Source organism: Pongo pygmaeus, chromosome X (genome assembly GCF_028885625.2).
Source record: "Pongo pygmaeus isolate AG05252 chromosome X, NHGRI_mPonPyg2-v2.0_pri, whole genome shotgun sequence".
Lineage (NCBI taxonomy): Eukaryota > Metazoa > Chordata > Mammalia > Primates > Hominidae > Pongo > Pongo pygmaeus.
In genome coordinates, this window is record NC_072396.2 from 50,239,695 (window position 1) to 50,261,310 (window position 21,616).

At 43.4% G+C, this 21,616-nt stretch overlaps 1 protein-coding gene across 2 annotated transcripts; it reads left to right on the forward strand.

Annotated features, from left to right (window-relative positions):
* Positions 1-2,201: 2,201 nt before the first annotated feature.
* Positions 2,202-9,295, forward strand: LOC129025210 (G antigen 2D-like). Of its 2 annotated transcripts, none has more exons than XM_054472849.2 (5): positions 2,202-2,307; positions 3,344-3,432; positions 3,900-4,020; positions 6,838-6,963; positions 9,169-9,295. In XM_054472849.2, exons 2-5 carry the CDS (start codon positions 3,352-3,354, stop codon positions 9,189-9,191), a joined length of 351 nt encoding a protein of 116 aa, XP_054328824.1. In that variant the 5' UTR covers positions 2,202-2,307; positions 3,344-3,351; the 3' UTR covers positions 9,192-9,295. The 2 variants fall into 2 exon arrangements, with proteins under 2 accessions (XP_054328824.1, XP_054328823.1); XM_054472848.2 differs by having other exon boundaries at positions 2,231-2,343.
* The last annotated feature ends 12,321 nt before the right edge of the window (positions 9,296-21,616 follow it).

Here is a 21,616-nt window from a genome sequence, read left to right on the forward strand (position 1 = left end):
GTCTTGCGCATCTTTTGTGAATTTTACTTCTAGCTTTTTGAAGCTGTGAAATCTGTATCATTCTTTGAAATCGTGTATTGTAACTCTTTGAGCTGGTATGTAGAGACATCGTTCTTTTCTTTTTTTCTTTCTTTCTTTGTTCTCTTTTGAGACGGAGTCTTGCTCTGTCGCCCAGGCTGGAGTGCAGTGGCGCGATCTCTGCTCACTGCAACCCCGCCTCCCGGATTCAAGCAATTGTCTGCCTCAGCCTCCCGAGTAGCTGGGATTATAGGCACCCACCAGCACGCCTGGCTAAGTTTTGTGTTTTTACTAGAGATGGGCTTTCGCCATCTCGGCCAGGGTGCTCTTGAACTCCTGACCTCATGATTCACCTGCCTCGGCCTCCCAAAGTGCTGGGATTACAGGCGTGAGCCACCGCGCCCGGCGGAGACAACATAATTCTTATATATTGGTTTTCTATCCAGCAGCCTTGTGAAATATGCTTATGAATTCTAAAGTTTACTTATAGATCGTTTTCAGTCTTCAACATACAGAAACATATCATCCTTGAATAAGAGCAATTTTGTTTCTGCCATTTTTTTTTCTTTTTCCTTTTGTATTTTTTGTAGAGACGGGGTTTTGCCATGTTTCCCGGGCTGTTCTTGAACTTTTGAGTGCGAGTGATGCACCCGCCTCACCTCCCACAGTGCTGGGACTACTGGCGTGGGCCACCGTGCCGGGCCTGTTGTTGCCATTGTAAAGAGTTTCATTTCCTTTTCTGATTTTATGGCATTGCGCAGACCCACCTGTTACAATGGTGACAGTGGACATCCTTGTCTTATCCCTGATGAGAAACCGAAAAATTTCAACATTTCACCATCCTGTTTACTGTCCTTTTTTTGTAGACGGACTTTATCAGAGTAAGTCATTCCATTCTGTTCTAAATTTGCTGAGAGTATTGATTTGAATATATGTTGATTTTCATCAAACGGTGCATCTATTTCGATTACCACAGCATTTTTTTCCCATTCATGTGTTAATATAGTGAATTCGATTGATAAATTTGTCCGTTTTTAGGTTCAATTATTAAAACTTGAGACAGGGTCTCACTCTGTCACCCAGGCTGGAGTGCGGTGGTGTTATCAGAGCTCGCTGTAGCCTTGACCTCCTGGGCTCAAGCGCTCCTCCCACCTCAGCCTCCTGAGCAGCTGTGACTATAGGTACATGCCACCATGCCCAGCGAATTTTTCGATGGCTTTTTGTTTGTTTTTTGTAGTGATGAGATTTTCTGATGTTGCTTAGGCTGGCCTCGAAGTCCTGAGCTCCGGTGATCTGGCCAGCTCAGCCTCCCAAAATACTAGGATTACAGGCGTGAGCCTTGGCCTGGTCTGGTTTTTCTTATTATAGGGGTGTTATCTATATAAAGACTAAACTTAATGTGTGCCTTTGTGTGGGTAGGCTAAGAGCATGATGACATTTATCATTCTATTGATTTAAAGAAAACTATCCTTGACTTACCAGTGTGTAAGTCCATGAAAGCATAATTCTGTTGAAAGCATATATTGTTAATGGGTGTTGGGAACCCTGCACTTTCCGCTGCTGTGGGAGCACGTCCTTGGAGGTACCTTTCATCTGTTTTCTCAACTCCAAACATCTTAGGACCATGGGTTGTGACTGGTAGGACCACGTATCTTGCTATTTTCAAGACGGAGTTTATTTTCACGTGGTGTCACTCTGGCTGTCCTGTTTCCCTAATACTGTCACTTCTCCTTCTGCGATTCTGATGCTACAAATGATAGATATCGTTTTAGTATTTTCTTACGGGTCCTAGCGATTGTATTCATTTTTCCTTCAGTCTCTTTCTCGGACTTGTTCACATTGAACAATTTCCTTTTGGGGTAGGTTGCTATTTCTGTTTTCGCAGGTGGTTGACCTGTCTTCCCAGCCAGTCACAGTGGTCCTTGTCCCCATGGTGGGGCCAGGGCAAGAGAGGGCCCTGGGTTGGGGGTGGGGTTCAGTTGAAGATGGGGTGAGTTTTGAGGGGAGCACCACTTGAGTCCCAGAGGCATAAGGAACCAGCAGAGGGAGGTGGGATTCCCCTATCCTCAGTGAGGATGGGAATCGAGGGTTTGGGGCGTGGCGCTGGGAACGGCAGCCCTCCCCAGCCCACAGCCGCGCATGCTCCCTGGGCTCCCGCCTCAGTGCGCATGTTCACTGGGCGCCTTCTGCCCCGCCCCTTCGCCCACGTGAAGAACGCCAGGGAGCTGTGAGGCAGTGCCGTCTGGTTCCTGCCGTCCGGACTCTTTTTCCTCTACTGAGATTCATCTGGTAGGTCTGCAGGCCAGTCATCCCGGGGGCTGAAGTGTGAGTGAGGGTGAAGAGGGCCTTGGGTGGCCCAGGCGGGTCCCGCTTCCTGGTCTGTGGCCTCTGAGGGAGAAGGGCCACGAGGTCGTCCTCCTTCCCTTCACAGGCTGCGAGGCCACCAGCGGCTTCGTGGTCGTGAAGGGGCCTGGACAGGGAGGAAGGTGGGCCGCGGAGGGGAGGCGGTCAGGGGCTCAGGTGAAGATGGGGTGAGTGCTGTTGGGGGGATGGAAGTCCCGAGGTGCCGAGAACCCCCGACGACACAGGGCAGAGTCCCTGAATGGGGCCCCCGGCGGGGTCGAGGCGGGCGGTAAAGAAGGGGCCTGGCACCTGGGAAGGCTGCGGCCTGGTGAGCGTCCCCCGGCGGTGTGGAGTGGGGAGCGCCCGAGTGAGAAGCACTGCAAGGTCTCACCTCCGCCATGGAAGGTCCGAAAACAGTGGGAAGGAGTGGGCGAGGCAGTGCGGTCCAACCAAACTTGTTGTGAGGGGGGTGAATGGCTCTAGGAAGTGGGAGTGTGCCCAAAGCAGCAATCACGAGAATTGTGATTCACTAGGGTCTTCGTGGGGAGTCCACTTGTGAAGCTAAACCTCATCAGAAATGACCTCTGTCTGCGGGGCGCAGTGGCGCTCGCCTGTATTCCCAGTTACTCGGGACGCAGAGGTGGGAGGATCCCTTGAGCGGGAGGTCGAGGCTGCAGTGAGCTGTGATCACGCCGCTGCACTCCAGCCTGAGCAACACAGCGAGACCGCGTGTCCAAAAGAAACTGAGAAAAAAATGTCCTCTGCCTTTTGCCGCACGCCTTAAGATGGTTGCTCTGCCAGCTTGGCCAGCATAAATGGCTTTGTAGGCACTCAGACAGCGTACACACGTATGCTTAACTCTGGGACTTACTTTGAGAGTATTTTCAAAATTAAAATGGCAAGTTAATGTTTATCCATGGAAGTGATCGAATATAGCAGCCCTCTCGAGCGCACGTTCCCAATCACGGTTGTCTGTTTTCAGTGTGAAATATGAGTTGGCGAGGAAGATCGACCTATCGGCCTAGACCAAGACGCTATGTAGAGCCTCCTGAAGTGATTGGGCCTATGCGGGTGAGTGCTTAAACGTTAATGCGATGTTTTCTATTAGCAGAAATTAATTTTTGTGATAGTGTTGTTGCATTAGTGTGGAAATGCTGATAAAGGTCTTTCCTGCTCATGAAAAATGATGATGGCATCTCATGAAGGAAACATCGATTCTGGAGGATTTGTTTTTTTCCTCTCGTGTTCTTCAGCTTTTGCCCATGACTTCTTTCTCATGCTTTGTTTGTTAATGACAGATTGCACACACGTATTCCAACACGGAGTATAATAGCTTCCAAAGTCCTCGTGCGTCACTTTTCTCACAGTAACCTCCCTGTGGGTGGAGTAACCTTATTGGGCATAGAGCATAGAGTTGGAGAAATGTCTTTAGGCTTAGTTATGACCAGAAATAGCTATGTATTCTGTGTATATATGTAAAATTTTGTATCAATAACAAAACTTATTTTTTTATTTGCACACCCACACATATTCCCCAGCCCGAGCAGTTCAGTGATGAAGTGGAACCACCACAACCTGAAGAAGGGGAACCAGCAACTCAATATCAGGATCCTGCAGCTGCTCAGGAGGAAGAGGATGAGGGAGCATCTGCTGGTCAAGGTGAGGGAAAGGGAAGAAGAACGTCTGCTGGTGTGTGTGTGTGCGTGTGTGTGTGTGTGTGTGCGTGCCTGTGTGTGTGTGTGTGTGTGTGTTAGGCATTGTCACGTAGCAGGAACAGGAGGAAAGAAAACAATGGAAAGAATGCCTGAAATTGACTGGAAAAGCGAGGAGGCTATGTAGTTTGCAGCTTAGCTTAGGCAAATCCCTCACTATGATAAAATTTCTCGACTTTATGAATGAGAGAATGGAGGTGCCAGGATTGTGTGTTATCCAAGAACCCTTGACTGGTGAATACAAAATTTGTACTGTGTTCCCAGGTTTGTGTCTTCCTATCATCTATGTTGCTGTAAAGAAGGAAGTGATTTTGCTGAAAATGCTTAAAACTCAAAGGCTTTACTGTAAGGTAGCTTAGTACTGACCCAAGAATAGACCCAGTTCGGAGGAGCAGGAGCAGCTCCAAAAACCGAGTCGCTGAATGTTGGCCCCCGTTTCCTTTGATTGATGTTTTTATATGGTACGTTTGATAAAAGCTGGATAAATGAGGATACTGCCATACAGGTAGCTGGTTTAGTGATTTTTCTAAGTGGCTTTTAGGAGCTGATTAAATCCTCTTATGGTTAGAAAAGCAAAAAAGGAATTATCCTGAGATTAACGTGAGATGGAAATAATTTCTCCGAGATAAAATGTTTTGAAAGGAAACACTTATGTAACCGAGGTCATGGATTATTCCGGGGATGCACTGTTAAAAGTTTCTAGAATCTGACTGACAACAATGCCCATTAATTGCTGTCCGCCCACTCCCTTATTCTCAGTGCGGGACAGTATATTTTCTGTGATTCACAAACAATGTTATATTTGGTGCTTTGTTCTTCATGGGGTTCATTTATGGAATATTACATTTAAGACCTTCGGACCTAAATATAACTTTATTTGAACAAAGTGAAGTTTCTGTTTACCCCAATAGGTAATGGGTGTCGTGACTGTAAGGTTTTCCATAGTCCTCAAATCCATTCAGCTAATGAATCCTTCAGAAATTGACATTGTAATTGTAACTGAAATCCTATCCATGTTGCAGACTTCAGATCTCTCAGCTGACGCACACTGCTCTTGGTACTCTATGGCTGAATATAAGCATTATACATGTCCCGTGGTTTATCCTTAGCTTGTCATTTAGGAGAAAGGTCTAAAGCTGGGCTGAATGCCATGCACTCATAGTCCCAGCTACTTGGGAGGCTGAGGTGAGAGGATTGCTTGAGCCCTGGAGTTCAAGCCCAGCCTGGGAAACACAGCGAGACCTCATCGCTAATAAATAAATAAATGAACAAATAAATAAATAAACAAATAAGCAAATAAAGGTTTCATGGTATAGGAAAACACAGATGTAAAGTTTGTGCCTAGTGGCTGGTAATGTTGCAAACATAACTCCTTAGTGAACTGTACCACTTAAAAATAGTTAAGATGGTAAATTTTAGGATATGTGTATTTTTTACCACAATTAAAAATTCCTTTCTTCCTAAAGTTCAGTGTAGTTGTCATATATTCTTTTAAAGTTTTACTGTATCTATTTTCAACACATAACATTTATAGAAAATTTGCAAGAACAGTACAATGAACTCATATAGTTTTCACCTGGATTCACCAATTGTTAATAGCTTTCGCTTCGTAGGTTTCATATCTCTTCCCTCCCTCTCTCACCCTGCTGCCCACACACTCACACACACACACATACGGATATATGTTTACTGTTATTAATGCTGAATTGTTTCGATAAAGTTTGAGGTATGATGGTCCTTTACCCTATGCACTTGAGGGTGTGTATATCGTCAGAACAAGGAGAAAGTCATTTCTTGGATCATCACTGCACAAAGATCAAGATCAGGAAATTTAACAATGAGAAAATGGAGTCATTTAATACACAGTGCATACTCAAATTTTGCCAGTTCCCCAGAAAATTTCTTTTTTCCTTTTTTTTTTTTTTCCTTTGTTGAGACGGAGTCGCTCTCTGTGGGCCAGGTTGGAGTGCAGTAGTGCGATCTCGGCTCACTGCAACCTACACCTCGCAGGTTCTAGGGATTCTCATGCCTCAGCCTCCCGTGTAGCTGGGACTACAGGCGCCGGCCACTGCGGTCTTGAACTTCTGACCTCACCTGCTCTGCCCACCTTGGCATCCCAAAATGTTTGGATTGCAGGCGTGAGACCCCTCGCCCGGCCCAGATAATTTTATTGATAGGATTTGTTTTTCTGATCCAGAGTCCAGTTCAGAATCTCGCCTTGCATGTGCTTTTCAGGTGTTTTTAGTTTCCTTTAATCTGTAATGTTTCCTTAATTTTTCTTGTCATTCATGCTAACGGACATTTTTGAAGAGGACAGACCAGTTGGTTTGCAGAATATTCTGCAGTTTGGGCTTTTTCATGTATTTTTTAAAGAGTTTTTTCACTCAGCGTTTATTGGTGGCTACTCATGCCATATAAGAGTCTAAGCGCTAGGAGTGTAAGTGCTGTGAGAGACGGGATTTCAGCCCTGAGTCATTTAATACGAGAAGGACAATCAGAAGTAGAATAACAGAGAAGTGCAAAGGAGGCAGCAAAGTTGTCTGGGGGCAGTCTTCGGAAAGGAAGAGGGTAATATTTGGAACACCTTGTTTTCCTGTTTTCTGCTAACAGACTCCTGAAATAATGTTCCTGGGATTCTTACCAACACATTTATTATTACGTTAGCTAAAGCTTTTATATAATAATACCGAGAGCATGAATATTATTTTCTTCTTCATATTTTATGTTTTACTGCTTAAATTGATATGTATTTTTTATTTTTAAGGGCCGGAGCCTGAAGCTGATAGCCAGGAACAGGTTCACCCAAAGACCGGGTGTGAGTGTGAAGATGGTCCTGATGGGCCGGAGGTGGGCCCGCCAAATCCAGAGGAGGTGAAAACGCCTGAAGAAGGTAGGCAATCCATTAGGCATGCACATTGTAGGGTGTCTGTTTCCACAGTATCATATTATAATTCCTACTATTTTTTTGAGACGGAGTCTCGCTCTGAAGACCAGGCTGGCGTGCAGTGGTGGCATCTCGGCTCACTGGAAATTCTGTCTCCAGGGTTCAAGTGATTCTCCTGCCTGGGCCTCTGGCGGAGCCGGGCTTACAGACATGCTCCGCCGCACCCAGCTAATTTTTGTATTTTTAGTAGAGACAGGGTTTCGTTATGTTGCACAGGTTCTTCCCGAACTCCTGACCTCAGGTGATCCACCTGCCTCGACCATTGAAATTGCCGGGATTACAGGCGAGAGCCACTGTGCCCGACCCAGCATTATATTTTTAATAACAGAGAGGTAACAGTACTGCCTCTTTAGTAACAGAGTTCTTAGATGAAGGTTATCTGAAACGTAGTTCAGGCCCCAGCATCCGACTGATCGACTGTCAGATATAGAAACAAACTGAGTCAAAGCTATGTTGAATTAAAAGTTTTGAGTATAAATCCTTAAACCAGTAGCTCATAATTTTCAGATGCTTTTGTAAAGGTCTGCTTTTCATCAATACGTAACACATTTGTAACACCCATCACTTGGTGTGAAAAATGCTGAAGCACTCATGCGGGTTCTAATACCAGCTCTTACAGCCTTGGCGAGATTCTGAGTGAGTCCTTTCACTTCTAAACCTATCTTTGGTTCTTATGAAAGTAGTGAGTTTAAGTCAGAGATTTTAAAACCATTTTCCATTCTGGTTCTTTCATACTCTGATCCTGTTGCATAGAATGCATGGGATACACAGATCATCTGCTTCGCGTGATTTGTTGATGACAAATCATGAAACGCTGGCCTGAGTCATCTGAAAATCTCTGAATTGAGATTTCATTGTCAGTAAGAAAGTGAGCGGGCACTCTGCTTCATCCTAGTTTTTCCGTGTGGAGAGCTGAATATGTAGCGTAAGATCTTGTGAAATTGTGAATTCTCCCTCTTCTTGGTTTGTTTGTTTGTTTGAGACAGAGTCTCAGTCTGTCACCCAGGCTGGAGTGCAGTGGTGCAATTTCAGCTCACCGCAACCTCTGGCTCCCAGGCTAAAGCAGTCCTCCCACCTCAGCCTCCTGAGTGGCTGGAACTACATGCACAAGCCACCGTGCCTGACTACATTTTTTTTTTTTCATTTTTGTGGAGATGGGGTCTCACTATGTTGCCCAGGCTGGGATTCTCCGGCTTTTAATGAACAATTGCTTCTTAAATCTTTCCCCACGGAAACCTTGAGTGACTGAAATATCAAATGGCGAGAGACCGTTTAGTTCCTATCATCTGTGGCACGTGGGTCAGTGATGCTCAGCATGGGTGTGAGTAAGATGCCTGTGCTATGCATGCTCCCTGCCCCACTGTCAGTCTTCATGAGCCACTATTTCTAATAAGACTGTAGACACACATATGATATAATCATCTCTAACCATATCAAATGTTACATGTAAGTTTCAGCTTTCGAGACATGAATTGATAAGATTTAAAGTTGAAAGACCACGACTCTAGTACTTCCCGAGTAATCAACTGAAGTATGTTTCACACATGTGTTTTCCAGATTGCTGACTGTGAATTGTGAGTGCTTGTGAATTGAAAGGAAGCACTTAATTGTTAGGGAAGAAATTGCCTGTAAATTCTCGAGGGCTACCTTCAAAGTGTATAACGAGGTTCAGCTGGATGTAAGACAGAGGATTACCTTAGCGTTCTGTTTTTAGTCCATTTAATAAAACACATACTATAGTGTGCTTTGCATGCCTTTAGGGTCATCTAAATAATCTGTTGCTCAGCCCGGTGCTGTGGCTCACTCCTGTAATCCCAGCCCTTTGGAGGCCGAGGCAGGTGGATCATGAGGTAAGGAGTTCGATACCATCCTGGCTAACACGGTGAAACCCCGTCTCTACTAAAAATACAAAAAATTAGCCAGGTGTGGTGGCACGTGCCTGTGGTCCCAGCTACTCAGGAGGCTGAGGCAGAAGAATCGCTTGAACCCAGAAGGCGGAGTTTGCAGTGAGCCAGATTGCACCACTGCACTCCAGCCTGGGTGACAGAGTGAGACTCCATCTAAAATAATAATAATAATAATAATATATTAAGAAGAATAATAATAATCTGTTGCTCAGTAATGTTCCCAACTGTTTTGTTTTTGTTTCAGGTGAAGGGCAATCAGAGTGTTAAAAGAAGACATGCTGAAATGATGCCGACTGCTCCTATGTTGGAAAATTTTTCATTGAAGTTCTCCCAATAAAGCTTTACAGCCTTCTGCAAAGAAGTCTTGTGAATATTTTGTCAATTTTATTTCTAGGTATTTGATGCTGTGAAATGTACCATTCTTTGAAATTTTGTATTTTAACTCCTTGAGCTGTGTGTAGAGGCATAATTCTCATATATTGATTTTCTATCCAGCAACCTTGTTAAATACGCTTATGAATTTTAACAGTTTACTTCTAGATTTTTTTCAGTTTTCAACATACAGAATCGTATCATTTTTGAATAAGAACAATTTTGTTTCTGCCTTTTTTGTTTGTTTTTTCTTTTGCATTTTTCGTAGAGGCGGGATTTTGGCCTGTCGCCCAGGCTTGTTTTGAACTCCTGAGCGCAAGTAATCCACTTTCCTTGGCCTTTCAGAGTGTTGGGATTACAGGTATGGGCCACCGTGCTGGTCCTGTTTTTGCCATTTTAAACACTTTTATTTTCTTTTCTGATTTTATGGCATTGAGCAGATCCACCGGATACAATTGTGATAGTGGAAATTTTTGTGTTATTACTGATGAGAAATGGAAAAATTTCAACATTTCATGACAATATTTAGTGTACTTTTTTTGTAGATGGACTTTTTCAGAGTAAGTCATTCCATTCTGTTTTAGTTTGTTGAGAGTGTTCATTTTGAATATATGTTGAATTTCATCAAACACTGACCTGAGTCATCTTAAAACAGTGAACTGAGATTTCATTGCTACTAAGAAAGTGAGCGGGCACTCTGCTTCATGTTTGCCTTTGTCATGTTGCATGAAAAACATTTTGCTTCATGTTTGATTCTGTATGTTGAAAACTGAAATCATCTATTGTGATTACCACAGGGTTTTTTTCCCCAGTAATCTGTTTATGTAGTCAATTACGTTGATAAATCTGTACTTTTTAAATTTTAACAATTGAGACAGCTCTCACTCTGTCACCCATGCTGACTGCAGTAGTGTGATCACAGCTTACTGCAACCTCAACCTCCTGGGCTCAAGCGATCCTCCCACCTCACCCTCCTGAGTAGCTAGGACTATAGGTACATGCCACCATGCCAAGCTAATTTTTCTGTTTTAGAGATGGTATTTTTTCATGTTGCCCAGGCTGGTTTTATACTCCTAATCTCAAGCCATCCGCTAGCCTTGGCCTCCCAAAGTGCTGGGATTACAGGAATGAGTCACTGTGCCTGGCAAGTTTGTACATTTAAACCAACAATTTGGCCATGGGTAGTCTATGTCTTAATAATTTATTTAAGGATTTTTATGTATATCCTCATGAGTGACATTACCTGTACTTTTATTTCATATGCTCATTTGTTGGACGTTTTTATCAAGGTTCCTCTAGCTTCATAAAACGGGTTGGGATGTAAAACCTCTTTTTCCATTCACTGGAACTCAAGTCTCCTCAAGGCTGTGAGTAATGCAGGGCTAGGCTTTCCCATAATGAGCTTTTCTAGAATGCTTCTCTCAGATTTGGACCCTACTTAAACACCAGTGACCAAACGGGCAGCTCCAGGTACCTATCCCCTCAAACTTTGAGGGTCATGTTCTCTGAAGATGCCTCTTCAATTTGAAAGCTATCTGTTCCTGTTTCTCTGCTGATATTAACTCTCTGTGCACAGAAAGTTAAACGTCACTGGTTATTAATTTCCCTAGATTTTGATCTGTGCTATGTGGCTGAGAATGGGCTGACTGACCCTAGATCTGTGTATAATTATGACAATGGCTCCATTTATTTTTAAAATAATAAGAGGAATTATTATAAAATTCCTATTTACTGGATGTGTACTATCTATGAATTACTTCTTCGTGCTAGGTTGTGCACATGTATGACCTCTTTAGATCCTCACAAGATAAGGCAGAATTTTCATGAAATTGAGGACTGACTCCAGTAAGAAGCAGATTTGGGGGGATTTCAATTTCTAAGCTCAAAGCCCTTGCACTTTTCTCAAAGTAAAGCTTTTGAAAGTGTTAAATGTACACGAACTGATGGTGTATATGATGACTTTAGTTGTAATCTGTTGTTTTCTTAAAAAATTTACATATACAAAAGTGTTTTACTTAAAAGGCTTTGCTCTTCCCTTAAAGGAAGCACCTACCAAAATGTGGTGCACAGACCTTACATGGTGTCTCTAGGGCCTCCTACCCCACATTTCCCCTGCTTTTTCTCTTGTTCTGACTGAAAAACAAAGTGCTTTGACTGTGCTGTGACCCAGCCAGCTGCATGTTTACCCAGCATGCTTGAACCCAAGCTGGAGCCTTGAACATAAAGGTGTTTAAGTTGTTGCTAAAAATATGGAAAGAAACTAGCTCTGGCCTTGAACCAAATCCCTTAAACTCTCCTATAAAACTCCATAACCTGACCCCCTCACTGCGGATATACCTAGGCATGACATCCTTGTTGCCTGTTGCAAAGATGCTTTAGCCTACTCTGTAAGTTCTCCCAATAAATGCTTTGGACTGATCACACTGATGTTTAGTGCTCCTTGGAAATCTTGACAGGCCCAATCTCTAGTCGGTCTGGGGCACTACCTTGTGGGAACTCTCCTACTTCTGCTTCCTGCTCCAGCCACGGATTTGGCTGGATAAAATCATTAATACAAAAACAAACATTTAAAAACTTTTTTCATTATAATGTGCTTATTATGTTACAGAAAATATAATACTAAAGCCATTTGCAACAGTTTGTGGGGAGAAAGTTAAGAACGTGTGTCACAAATCGCATGGCAAAATGCCACAACATCTCCTACAAACACACCTGTCCTTCGAAGTTACTCACAGGTGGGGAGGGAGCAGCCACAAATCTCTTTTTTTCTTCCACAAAATCCTCTGTTGGCTTGATAGTCAAGAGATCTCACTCAGAAGCCCCCCTTGCTGCCCGATTCCAGACCTCTACCGCTATTACTATACACAAAGGTTACACCTCTGAGGTCTTGTTTGCATCTTCACAGCACCCCCCACCCCAAGAAAACAGTTCTGCCAAAAAAAAAAAATCCTATTCAGAATCTACCCTGCTTAGGGAATGACAAGGGATTATAAACAACGATGATTTCTCTCTCTTGCAGACGCTTAAAAATATTTCCTGATCCAAGAGGACTGAAAATCTATGGTTCAAATAAAGAGAGAGGCTAAATGCAGGGTATCTCAATTTACCCCATATACATGAGGGGTCCCTTGGTTGTGGAGGTGGCAGAAAGGATTAGAACTTGTATAGAAGAAAAGGGAAAGCAACCAGGAAAATTTGCTTAGGCAAAATTACTTGGGTCCTACTTAAACTGTCTCCTTATAGGCAATGGCATGAAATAGCCATGGGTTTCCATCCTGGCTCTGACACACTGACTTTGCAATGGTGAAATGGTGGTAAAGGTTCTTACATTCTTTGGGCCTGTTTCCCCATTTCTAAAGCACAAATTAAAATATTTACACTAAATGATTGCTATGAAGAATGAGATGCCAATACATATGGTGTTTCCCATGAGGGATATGTTCTGGTCGGGCAGACAGACACATAAACAGAAGAGCAGTTGGGGTGCACACACACACACACACACACACACCCCAACAGTGAACGGGGTAGCTAAGAAGCAAGAGAAAAACAAGGAGAAAAGCCTTGTGAGAGTGAAAGAGATCTACTGGACTTCTCATATCCACTGATCGCTGGGTTCATCTACTTGATTCTGTTGATATAAGGCTGAATGACGGCCAGGCATGGAGGCTCACACCTGTAATCTTAGCAATTTGGGAGCCTGAGCAGGAGGATTGCTTGAGCCCAGGAGTTCAAGACCAGCCTGGGCAATAGAGCGAGACCCTGTTTTTTTTTTTTTTTGAGACAGAGTCTCGTTCTGTTGCCCAGGCTGGAGTGCAGTGGCACAATATTGGCTCACTGCAAACTTTGTCCCCCGGGCTCAAGCGATTTTCCCACCTCAGCCTCCCAGGTAGCTGGGATTACAGGTGCACACCATCACACCTGACTAATTTTTGTATTTTTAGTAGAGATGAGTTTTCACAATGTTGGCCAGGCTGGTCTCGAACTCCTGACCTCAAGTGTTCTGCCTGCCTTGGCCTCTCAAAGTACTCGGATTACAGGCGTGAGCCACCACGCCTGGCCTGTTTATTTTTTGAAGGCTGAGTGACATCTGTGCCTCACACTTGAAAACTAAAATAACCAGAATGGCAGTATTGTGCTTATTCAAAAAGTATTTATTGAGGGCTGTTTCTTTATCAGCTCCTTTATATATGAGAAGACATCAGCAAATTAGCCAATGTTGCCCCTAACTGAGAAATGATCTAAGAAAGTAGCAGTGTCCCAGATTCATTATAAATGTAAAAGTGTTTAATATTTATAAAATATTATATATTCACTATAAATACAAAAGTATAAAAGGTAATACATTGGTACTAGATGCTTCTGGGCAAAGTGTGTGGTGAAGGGCACAAGCCCTCTGTGACAGATTCCCAAGACAACCTTCAGCTTGATGATCTTCCAGATGCACAGGATTCAGAAGCTGTTATACTCACAGTTATAATCTATTAAAGTGAAAGGATACAGATTAGAATCAGCAAAGGTAAAAGCATGGGGTGAAATCCAGGAGAGACTGGGGGCAAGATTTTAGGTGTTTTTTCCCGGTAGAGTGGTACAGGGACACGTTTATATACTGTCCCAGTAATGATGTGTGACAACACGTGAAGTATTATCAACCAGGGAAGCTCACCTGACTTTGGTGTTCAGGGTTTTTATTGGGAGTCATGTAAGCATGCAAAGCTTGTGTAACTGACCTCAGCTACTCAGACTCTAGCCTTCCCGAGCAAAAACAAACATTCACCATAAATCACATTGTTAAACAAACTTATTGGATCCCACTGTTAACAGTGTGGCCCAAAGACTCAGGCATAAAAAACACTCTTATCAGGCAGTCCTGCTGAGTTAATCCTTTCCTGCACAACCTCCTCTAAGAGAACAGAAGTTTGCAAAGAGAGATTTCCTGTGATGTCTCATCTGCAATGTATTATTTCCAGTAAGCAAATTACTAGTTTAATGATGGCTACACTTAAGAAAGCAAGGAGCATGTCATCATCTCTCTCTCTCCCAACAATAACAACAGCAGCAACAACGAAACAATGCAAAAACCAACAACAAAAACTTGTCTGAGAATCAGCTGCTGGGAATCAGGCTCTGTGCTCTGGGCTAAAAAGACTCTGAGGATCGAGGAATGATTCATGCAGGATAAGAGTTATCACAGAGCTCAGAGTCTACTTCCAGGGGATGATGTGTGTTCTAGGTACTGCTTCACTGTAAATAACTTTTTTTATTTATTATTTATTTATTATTTATTAATAAATAAATAAATTTATTTTTACTGTCACCCAGGCTGGAGTGCACTGGCACGATCTTGACTCATTGAAACCTCCATCTCCCAGGTTCAAACGTTTCTTCTGCCTCAGCCTCCCGAGTAGCTGGGATTACAGGTGCTCATCACCTTGCCTGGCTAGTTTTTGTATTTTTAATAGATAGGGTTTCACCATGCTGGCCAGGCTGGTCTCCAACTTCTGACCTCAAGCGATCGACCTGCCTTGGCCTCCCAAAGTGCTAGGATTACAGACGCGAGCCACGTCGCCCGGCCAGTAAATAACTTTTATTTTATTTTATTTTATTTATTTTTTGACAAGAATCTCACTCTTGTCACCCAGGCTGGAGTGCAGAGGCGTGATCTCGGCTCATTGCAACCTCCGTCTCCCGGGTTCAAGGGATTTTCCTGCCTCAGCCTCCCGAGTAGCTGGAATTACAGGCACCTGCCACCACGCCTGGCTAATTTTTGTATTTTTAGTAGAGATGGAGTTTTGCCATGTTGACCAGGCTGGTCTTGAACTCCTGACCTCAGGTGATCCGCCCGCCTCAGCCTCCCAAAGTGCTGGGATTACAGGCATGAGCCACTGTGCCAGGTCGGTAAATAACTTTTAATCTCTGTTCATTATCCCCCTTTTCATTAAAAAAATAAAAATCTCACTGCTCAATTATTCTCATGTTATAGATGAGGTAACGAGATCAGAGAAGATAAGTATCTCATTCATGGTCAAGTCAGTAGTCCCTGGTGCAGCCAATTTTCAACCTAGGACTCTTGGAACACCCATGTACTTTTCATTATAAGCATTTTTTGTGCTCTGAATATTGTCTTCTGTTTTAATTCACATTCGCCATAAATACAGTTCCTTGCTCAGCTTGCCCCCAAAGCTCCTTTTTATTTTACAGCTTTATTGCTAAAGTGCCAACATATTTTTCAGAGGCTGAGACATTTTGCACTCTTACCAGCAGTGTATGAGGGCTGCATTTGCTCTACATCTCCATGAACACTTGATACTACCAGTTTTTTACATTTTAGCCATTCTAATAGGTGTGTAGTCGTACCTCCTTGCAGTTTTAATTTGCATTTCAACACGTTGAACATATTTTATTTTTTTCTCTCTCTCTTTTTTCTGTCTCTCTTCTTTCTCGTTTCTTTTCATTTCTTTTTCTTTCTTTCCTTGAGTCTTGCTCTATTACCCAGGCTGGAGTGCAGCGGCACGATCTCAGCTCACTGCAACCTCTGCCTTCTGGGCTCAAGTGATTCTCCCTGCCTCAGCCTCCCAAGTAGCTGGGACCACAGGCATGTGTCACCATGCCCCGCTAATTTTTGTATTTTTAGCAAACACAGGGTTTTGCCGTGTTGGCCAGGCTGGTCTAGGACTCCTGAGCTCAAGAGATCTGCCAGCCTTGGCCTCCCAAAGTGTTGGGATTACAGGTATGAGCCACCGCACCCAGCCAGGGAATTTTCTTTGCCAGGGAATTTTCTTTTCTATTCTTCTTCTTCTTCTTCTTCTTTTTTTTTTTTTTTTTTTTCTGACAGAGTCTCATTGTGTTGTCCAGGCTGGAGTGCAGTGGCACCATCTTGGCTCACCGCAACCACTGCCTCCAGGTTCAAGCAATTCTCCTGCCTCAGCCTCCTGAGTACCTGGGATTACAGGTGTGCACCACCACGCCTGGCTAATTTTTGTATTTTTTTAGTAGAGACGGGGTTCGCCATGTTGACCAGGCTGGTCTTGAACTCCTAACCTCATGTGATCTGCTGGCCTCAGCCTTCCAAAGTGCTGGGATTACAGAAAATTTTCTTAATCTAATTCTAGACCATTTTTATTAAGACTTTATTTTTATATTGTTTCACTCCTTTTGCCTATTTATTCAACTTTCTGGAAGGTTTGCTCACCTGGCTTTTTCAAGTCTTCCCATTGAATGCTTTTTATTAACTACCTGATTTCCAGGAAATTTTTAGAAATCTACTTTTGTTTCACCTTTGTAAAAAGCAAGACTGGGCACAGTGGCTCATGCCTGTAATCCCAGCACTTTGGGAGGCTGAGGTGGGCAGATCACTTGAGGTCAGGAGTTAGAGACCAGCCTGGTCAACATGGCGAAACCCTGTCTCTACTAAAAATACAAAAAAAAATTAGCCAGGTGTGGTGGTGGGCACCTGTAATCCCAGCTACTTGGGAGGCTGAGGCAAGAGAATCTTTTGAACCCAGGAGGTGGAGGCTGCAGTGAGTTGAGATGGTCCCACTGTGCTCCAGCCTGGGTGACAGAGCGAGAGTCTGACTCACTCTCTCTCTCTCTCTCTATATATATATAATATATATAATTATATATAATATAATATATTAAATAGTAAAAATAAAATAAAAAGCAAAAATAATTCTACTTTTTCTGACTTAATGGATGCCTAAAACATAGACGTACAGCTTACCCAATTAAACTCTCCTTGTTGAGTTCTGATACCAGTATCATGGCAACTTCCTACAAAATAATGGAAAGTCATTGTTTCCCTCCCCCAGTGGAAGGGTTCACATAGCCCTGGAGTTGTATGGTGCCCATAGACTTTCATGCCCTGACATTCCTCAGCCTTGACAACAACCTAAATGTTTTTATTCTGTTTTGTTTTTGAAAAGGATAAACGATGGCCCGTGGAGACAGGGATTTTTCAGTTGTATCAACATGGGAGTGCTTTCACTGAGCTAAGCTCAGTTTAGGGCAAACTGAAAGTCAGGGAAACTGGCTGATGCCTGTTTTTCTCCCTGTTGCTCAATGATTGTCTTTGATTCAGAAATTTGAGTGTGGAGGCACTTGAAGGGAAGATGGAAATTGTGGGCAATGACGAAAGGTGGGAAGATTTTTTTTTTTTTTTCTTACAGAAAAAGATAGACCCATAAGGTTTGGTTTCTTTAGACTCCAGTCTACCCATTAAAGGTGTCTGGAATTGTCTTCTTATTGTTCAGGCTTTGGATCACAGACCTCTGTCAGGAACTGTGTGGCTGCATCAGAAGCCATGCAGAAGACAGGTTCTAGCCCCCATCAGCCAGGGCACCTGGCAGAGGACATATTAACCTAGGCTACTGGGATTATTGTCCCAGGTAAGGTACATAGTTATTATACACAAACTGGTCTATGTCACAGGGAATGAAGGCCTCAGGAAGACCACAACCCTGCCCCACCCCCAGACTTGTCTGTTGGGTGTCATGACACTGAGACATCCACGATGAATTCCGAAGAGAGGTACCAGCTCCACCAGGCTGCTCAGGCCAACAGTCTCAGGTCAATGAGGGCTACAGGCATCTGAAATTCCAGAACTCGCAGGATGAGTGTTTGCAGAAGTTGTGGCACCTCCTCCTCCTTCACCAAAACTGTCTGCTTTGATATACTGGTAACAGCCATTGATTAGTTTTAAAAGTTTATTTATTTTAAAATTGTAATAAAATACATATAACATAAAATTTACCATCATTGCTTTTTCTTCTTTTCCTTTTTTTTGAGAGAGTGTCTTGCCCTTTTGCCCAGGCTGGAGTATAGTGGCACAATCATAGCTCACTGCAGCCTTAAACTCCTAGGCTCAAGTGATCCTCCCATCTCAGCCTCTTGAGTAGCTGGGACTACAGGCATGAGCTGCCATGCCCAGGTAAGTTAAAAATTGTTTTTTAGAGATGGGGTCTTGCTATGTTTCCCAGGCTGGTCTTGAATTCCTGGCCTCAAGCAATCTTCCTGCCTCAGTCTCCCAAATCCCTGAGATTACAGGTGTAAGTCATCAAGCTCAGCCCATTTTAGGCATTTTAAAGTGTACAGTTCGGTAGCATTAAGCACATTTACATCATCTATCATTTTCAAGAACTTTTTCACCTTGCAAAACTGAAACTGTACCTATTAAACCATAACTCTCTATTTACTCTTCTCTCTCCCTCTTTCACTCCTGATATTGGTTTTATGTCTTCTCTTTGTTTTTTGTTTGTTTGTATTTTTGGTCAGTCTGGCTAGTTAGATCAATTTTATTGATCTTTCCAGGGAACTAGCTTTTGGTTTCATTGATTTTTTTTTCTATTGTTATTCATTTTCAATTTTCTTGATTTCTTCTCTTATCTTTATTATGTTCTTCCATCAGCTTGTTTTAGGTTTATTTGTCTTTTTCTCATTTTGTAAGGTGGAAGCTTAGATGTGAGGCTTTTATTTCTATTTTTTCTTCCCATTGTCCAAACCCAAGCTTTCATTTCTAACGTAAGCACTTCATGCTATAATTTTTCCTCTAAGCACTGCTTTATGTCACAAATTTTGATGTGTTGTGTTTTTGGTGTAATTTAATTCAAACTATTTTCTAGACTGCTTTGCTACTTATTATTTGGTTATAAATAGGTTATTTATAAGTATGTTCAATTTCCAAATATTTGGAGATTTTCTAGATATTTTTGTCATTGATTTCTAGTTTAGTTTCATTATAGTTAGAAAACATCCTGTGCACTATTTCAGTTCTTTTGAATTTGTTTAGATTTTTGTTATGACCTAGATAATCCGAGATTATCTCCCCATGTCAAGATGCTTAACTTAATCACATCTTCGAAGTTCCTTTGCCGTGTAAGATAATATATTCACAGATTCTGGAAATTAGGACATGGGCATCTTTGTGGGCCATATTCTTCATACCACACCCCGTTTCCCTCCCTAAGCCTTTGTAGTGACTGTCACTGTCCCCGCATTGGACCACAGAGGTGGACACGGATAGGGCCTAGCTCTGTGAATAGCAAGGAGAAAAATACAGCAGTGGTTGACAGCCACTAGGAATAATAATAATGACAATGTTGATAATAACAGCTACCGTTTACCTCAGGCTTGGCATGTGCCATCGCTTTGCAGGGATCACAGGTGCCACCATCCCCATTCTACAATGAGAAATCTGAGGTCCAGGGAGGCTCTATGATGTGCCTGGTGTCACACAGATGGCAGGCAGCAGAAGAGCCAGGGTTAGTGCTCAGACTTTCTCTGTAGCCTGTGCCCCAAGCCCTACCTCAAGTCATTACCCCTGAGGAGTTGGGGGGAGGCCTCCTCAGAGTGGATCATTTACGGAGCTAGAACTGTAGGATGGATTTTAGGAATTTGCTAGTGGCCAAATAGCTAACACTTCTGGACCTGCAAAGAGGCTGTTTGACTCCACCTTTCTCTCTCTCTGTCTCTCTCCCCCTTCCTCCTTCTCTCTCTCTCTGACACACACACACACACACACACACACACACACACACACCCACCCACCATGGTGTCTTATATTCATGGTTTAACCTCTATTACTCAGGGTTACTTATGAGTGGGGTGGGAATCATGACCCTCAACACACATGGCGGCCTGCCTTACACAAAACTCTGCAGCTAGTGTAGAAACACCCACAGCCCTGTCTCCCATTAAAGTGGCCTCTGTTGTTGAAGGTCAGCAGGAGGCAGTTAGGGGGAGTTAGTTTCCTGTGGGCATCTTGGGAATGGGTGAGCAGCAGACTGTGAATGGTGCAGGTATCTGGACCAGGACTTCTGGGACACCTCACTATATCTTTCCCCAAATCCCTATGCCTGCTGGCTACTGGGGCCTGTCACAACATCCCTGTTAGGGCAGAACTGGAAATGTCTCCCAGATCCAGATGAAACTCCAGATCCAGACTGAGAGTCCAGGGCAATTCGCCTAGGGCTGGAAGAGGTGGGGGGGTATTCCTGAAGGAGGCACTGGGGTGAGTGTCACCTCAGGAGATGGGAGGACACTGCAGAGCTGGGTCTGTGAGGACAGAGAAGGGACCCTGGGAGGGACAGGAGCAGCATGAGCATAGGGAGTGCCCCAACTGCGGTCATCCTGGCATTGGCATCTGGCCCCAGCTCTGCCCCACCCTAGCTGGAGGGCCTGAGCCAGGGACCTGCCTTCTCAGTGCCTCAGTGTCCTCATCTGCGACAGAGGTGACAGGGTTTTCTTCCAAGGGTCCTAGTGGGAATTAAATGAGATAGCACATAAGAAGGGCTTAGGATACTGCAAGTCAGATCTGTGATTACCTAAAACAAAGTGTTCTTTAAATTTAAGACTGATACTTTCTTGTTACGGCTCACAGAAAAAATAAATAAATTAATTAAAAAATAAATTTAAGATTGAAAGCTTCATGACACTTTTACTATATTTCATCAAATCTCAGATGCTATAGATTGTGTGTCACACTCTTATTGTAGGTAACCCTAAGAAAGAAAGAATGCTACTAATTGAACTCTGACCTGTTGGCTTCTCAACTCAGTGACTGTACGATGCATTCCTGATTTCAGATACATTAAAATATTTTAAGGCTGGGTGCACTGGCTCACACTGGTAAACGCAGCACTTTGGGAGGCCAAGGCAGGATGATCACTTGAGCCCAGGAGTTCCAGACCAGCCTGGGCAACATAGAGAGACCCCATATCTACAAAAAAGTAAAAAACTAGCCAGGCATAGTGGTGCATGCCTGTAGCCTTTGCTACTTGGGAGGATGAGGTGGGAGGATCATTTGAGCTCAGGAGTTTGACATGCAGCGAGCTATAATCATGGCACTGCACTCCAGCCTGGGTGATAGAGTGAGAGCCTGTCTTAAAATACATATATTTATGTATAATATAAAAATATATTTTAAAGTACATTTTAGAATTGATAAAATAGGACATTTTTCATTGTTTAATTTTACAGTTACCTTCTGTGGCAATTGTTTCTAATTTTGTATAGTGATAGAACCTTTTCAAAACATTTCGTTTAAGAATAAAAGCGATTTGACCTTAGGGAAACTTTGAGATGGCTCTACTAGTCTGAATGGGATTGTGACAGGGCAGTCCCCTCAGGTGGGAAGTGAGTGACTGGAGTTCAGGAACCACTGCTGAAGTCACGCCTCAGGGCACGCCTGGCCCCTCAGCCTCTCCCAACTGCCCAGAAGGACCTTCCTGGGGGCAGATACACAATCACACCCCATGGTGCCCACTTTGAGGATGGATGCCCAGGCTGGGATGGAAGGGAGAGAAGTTAATCCACTGATTCAG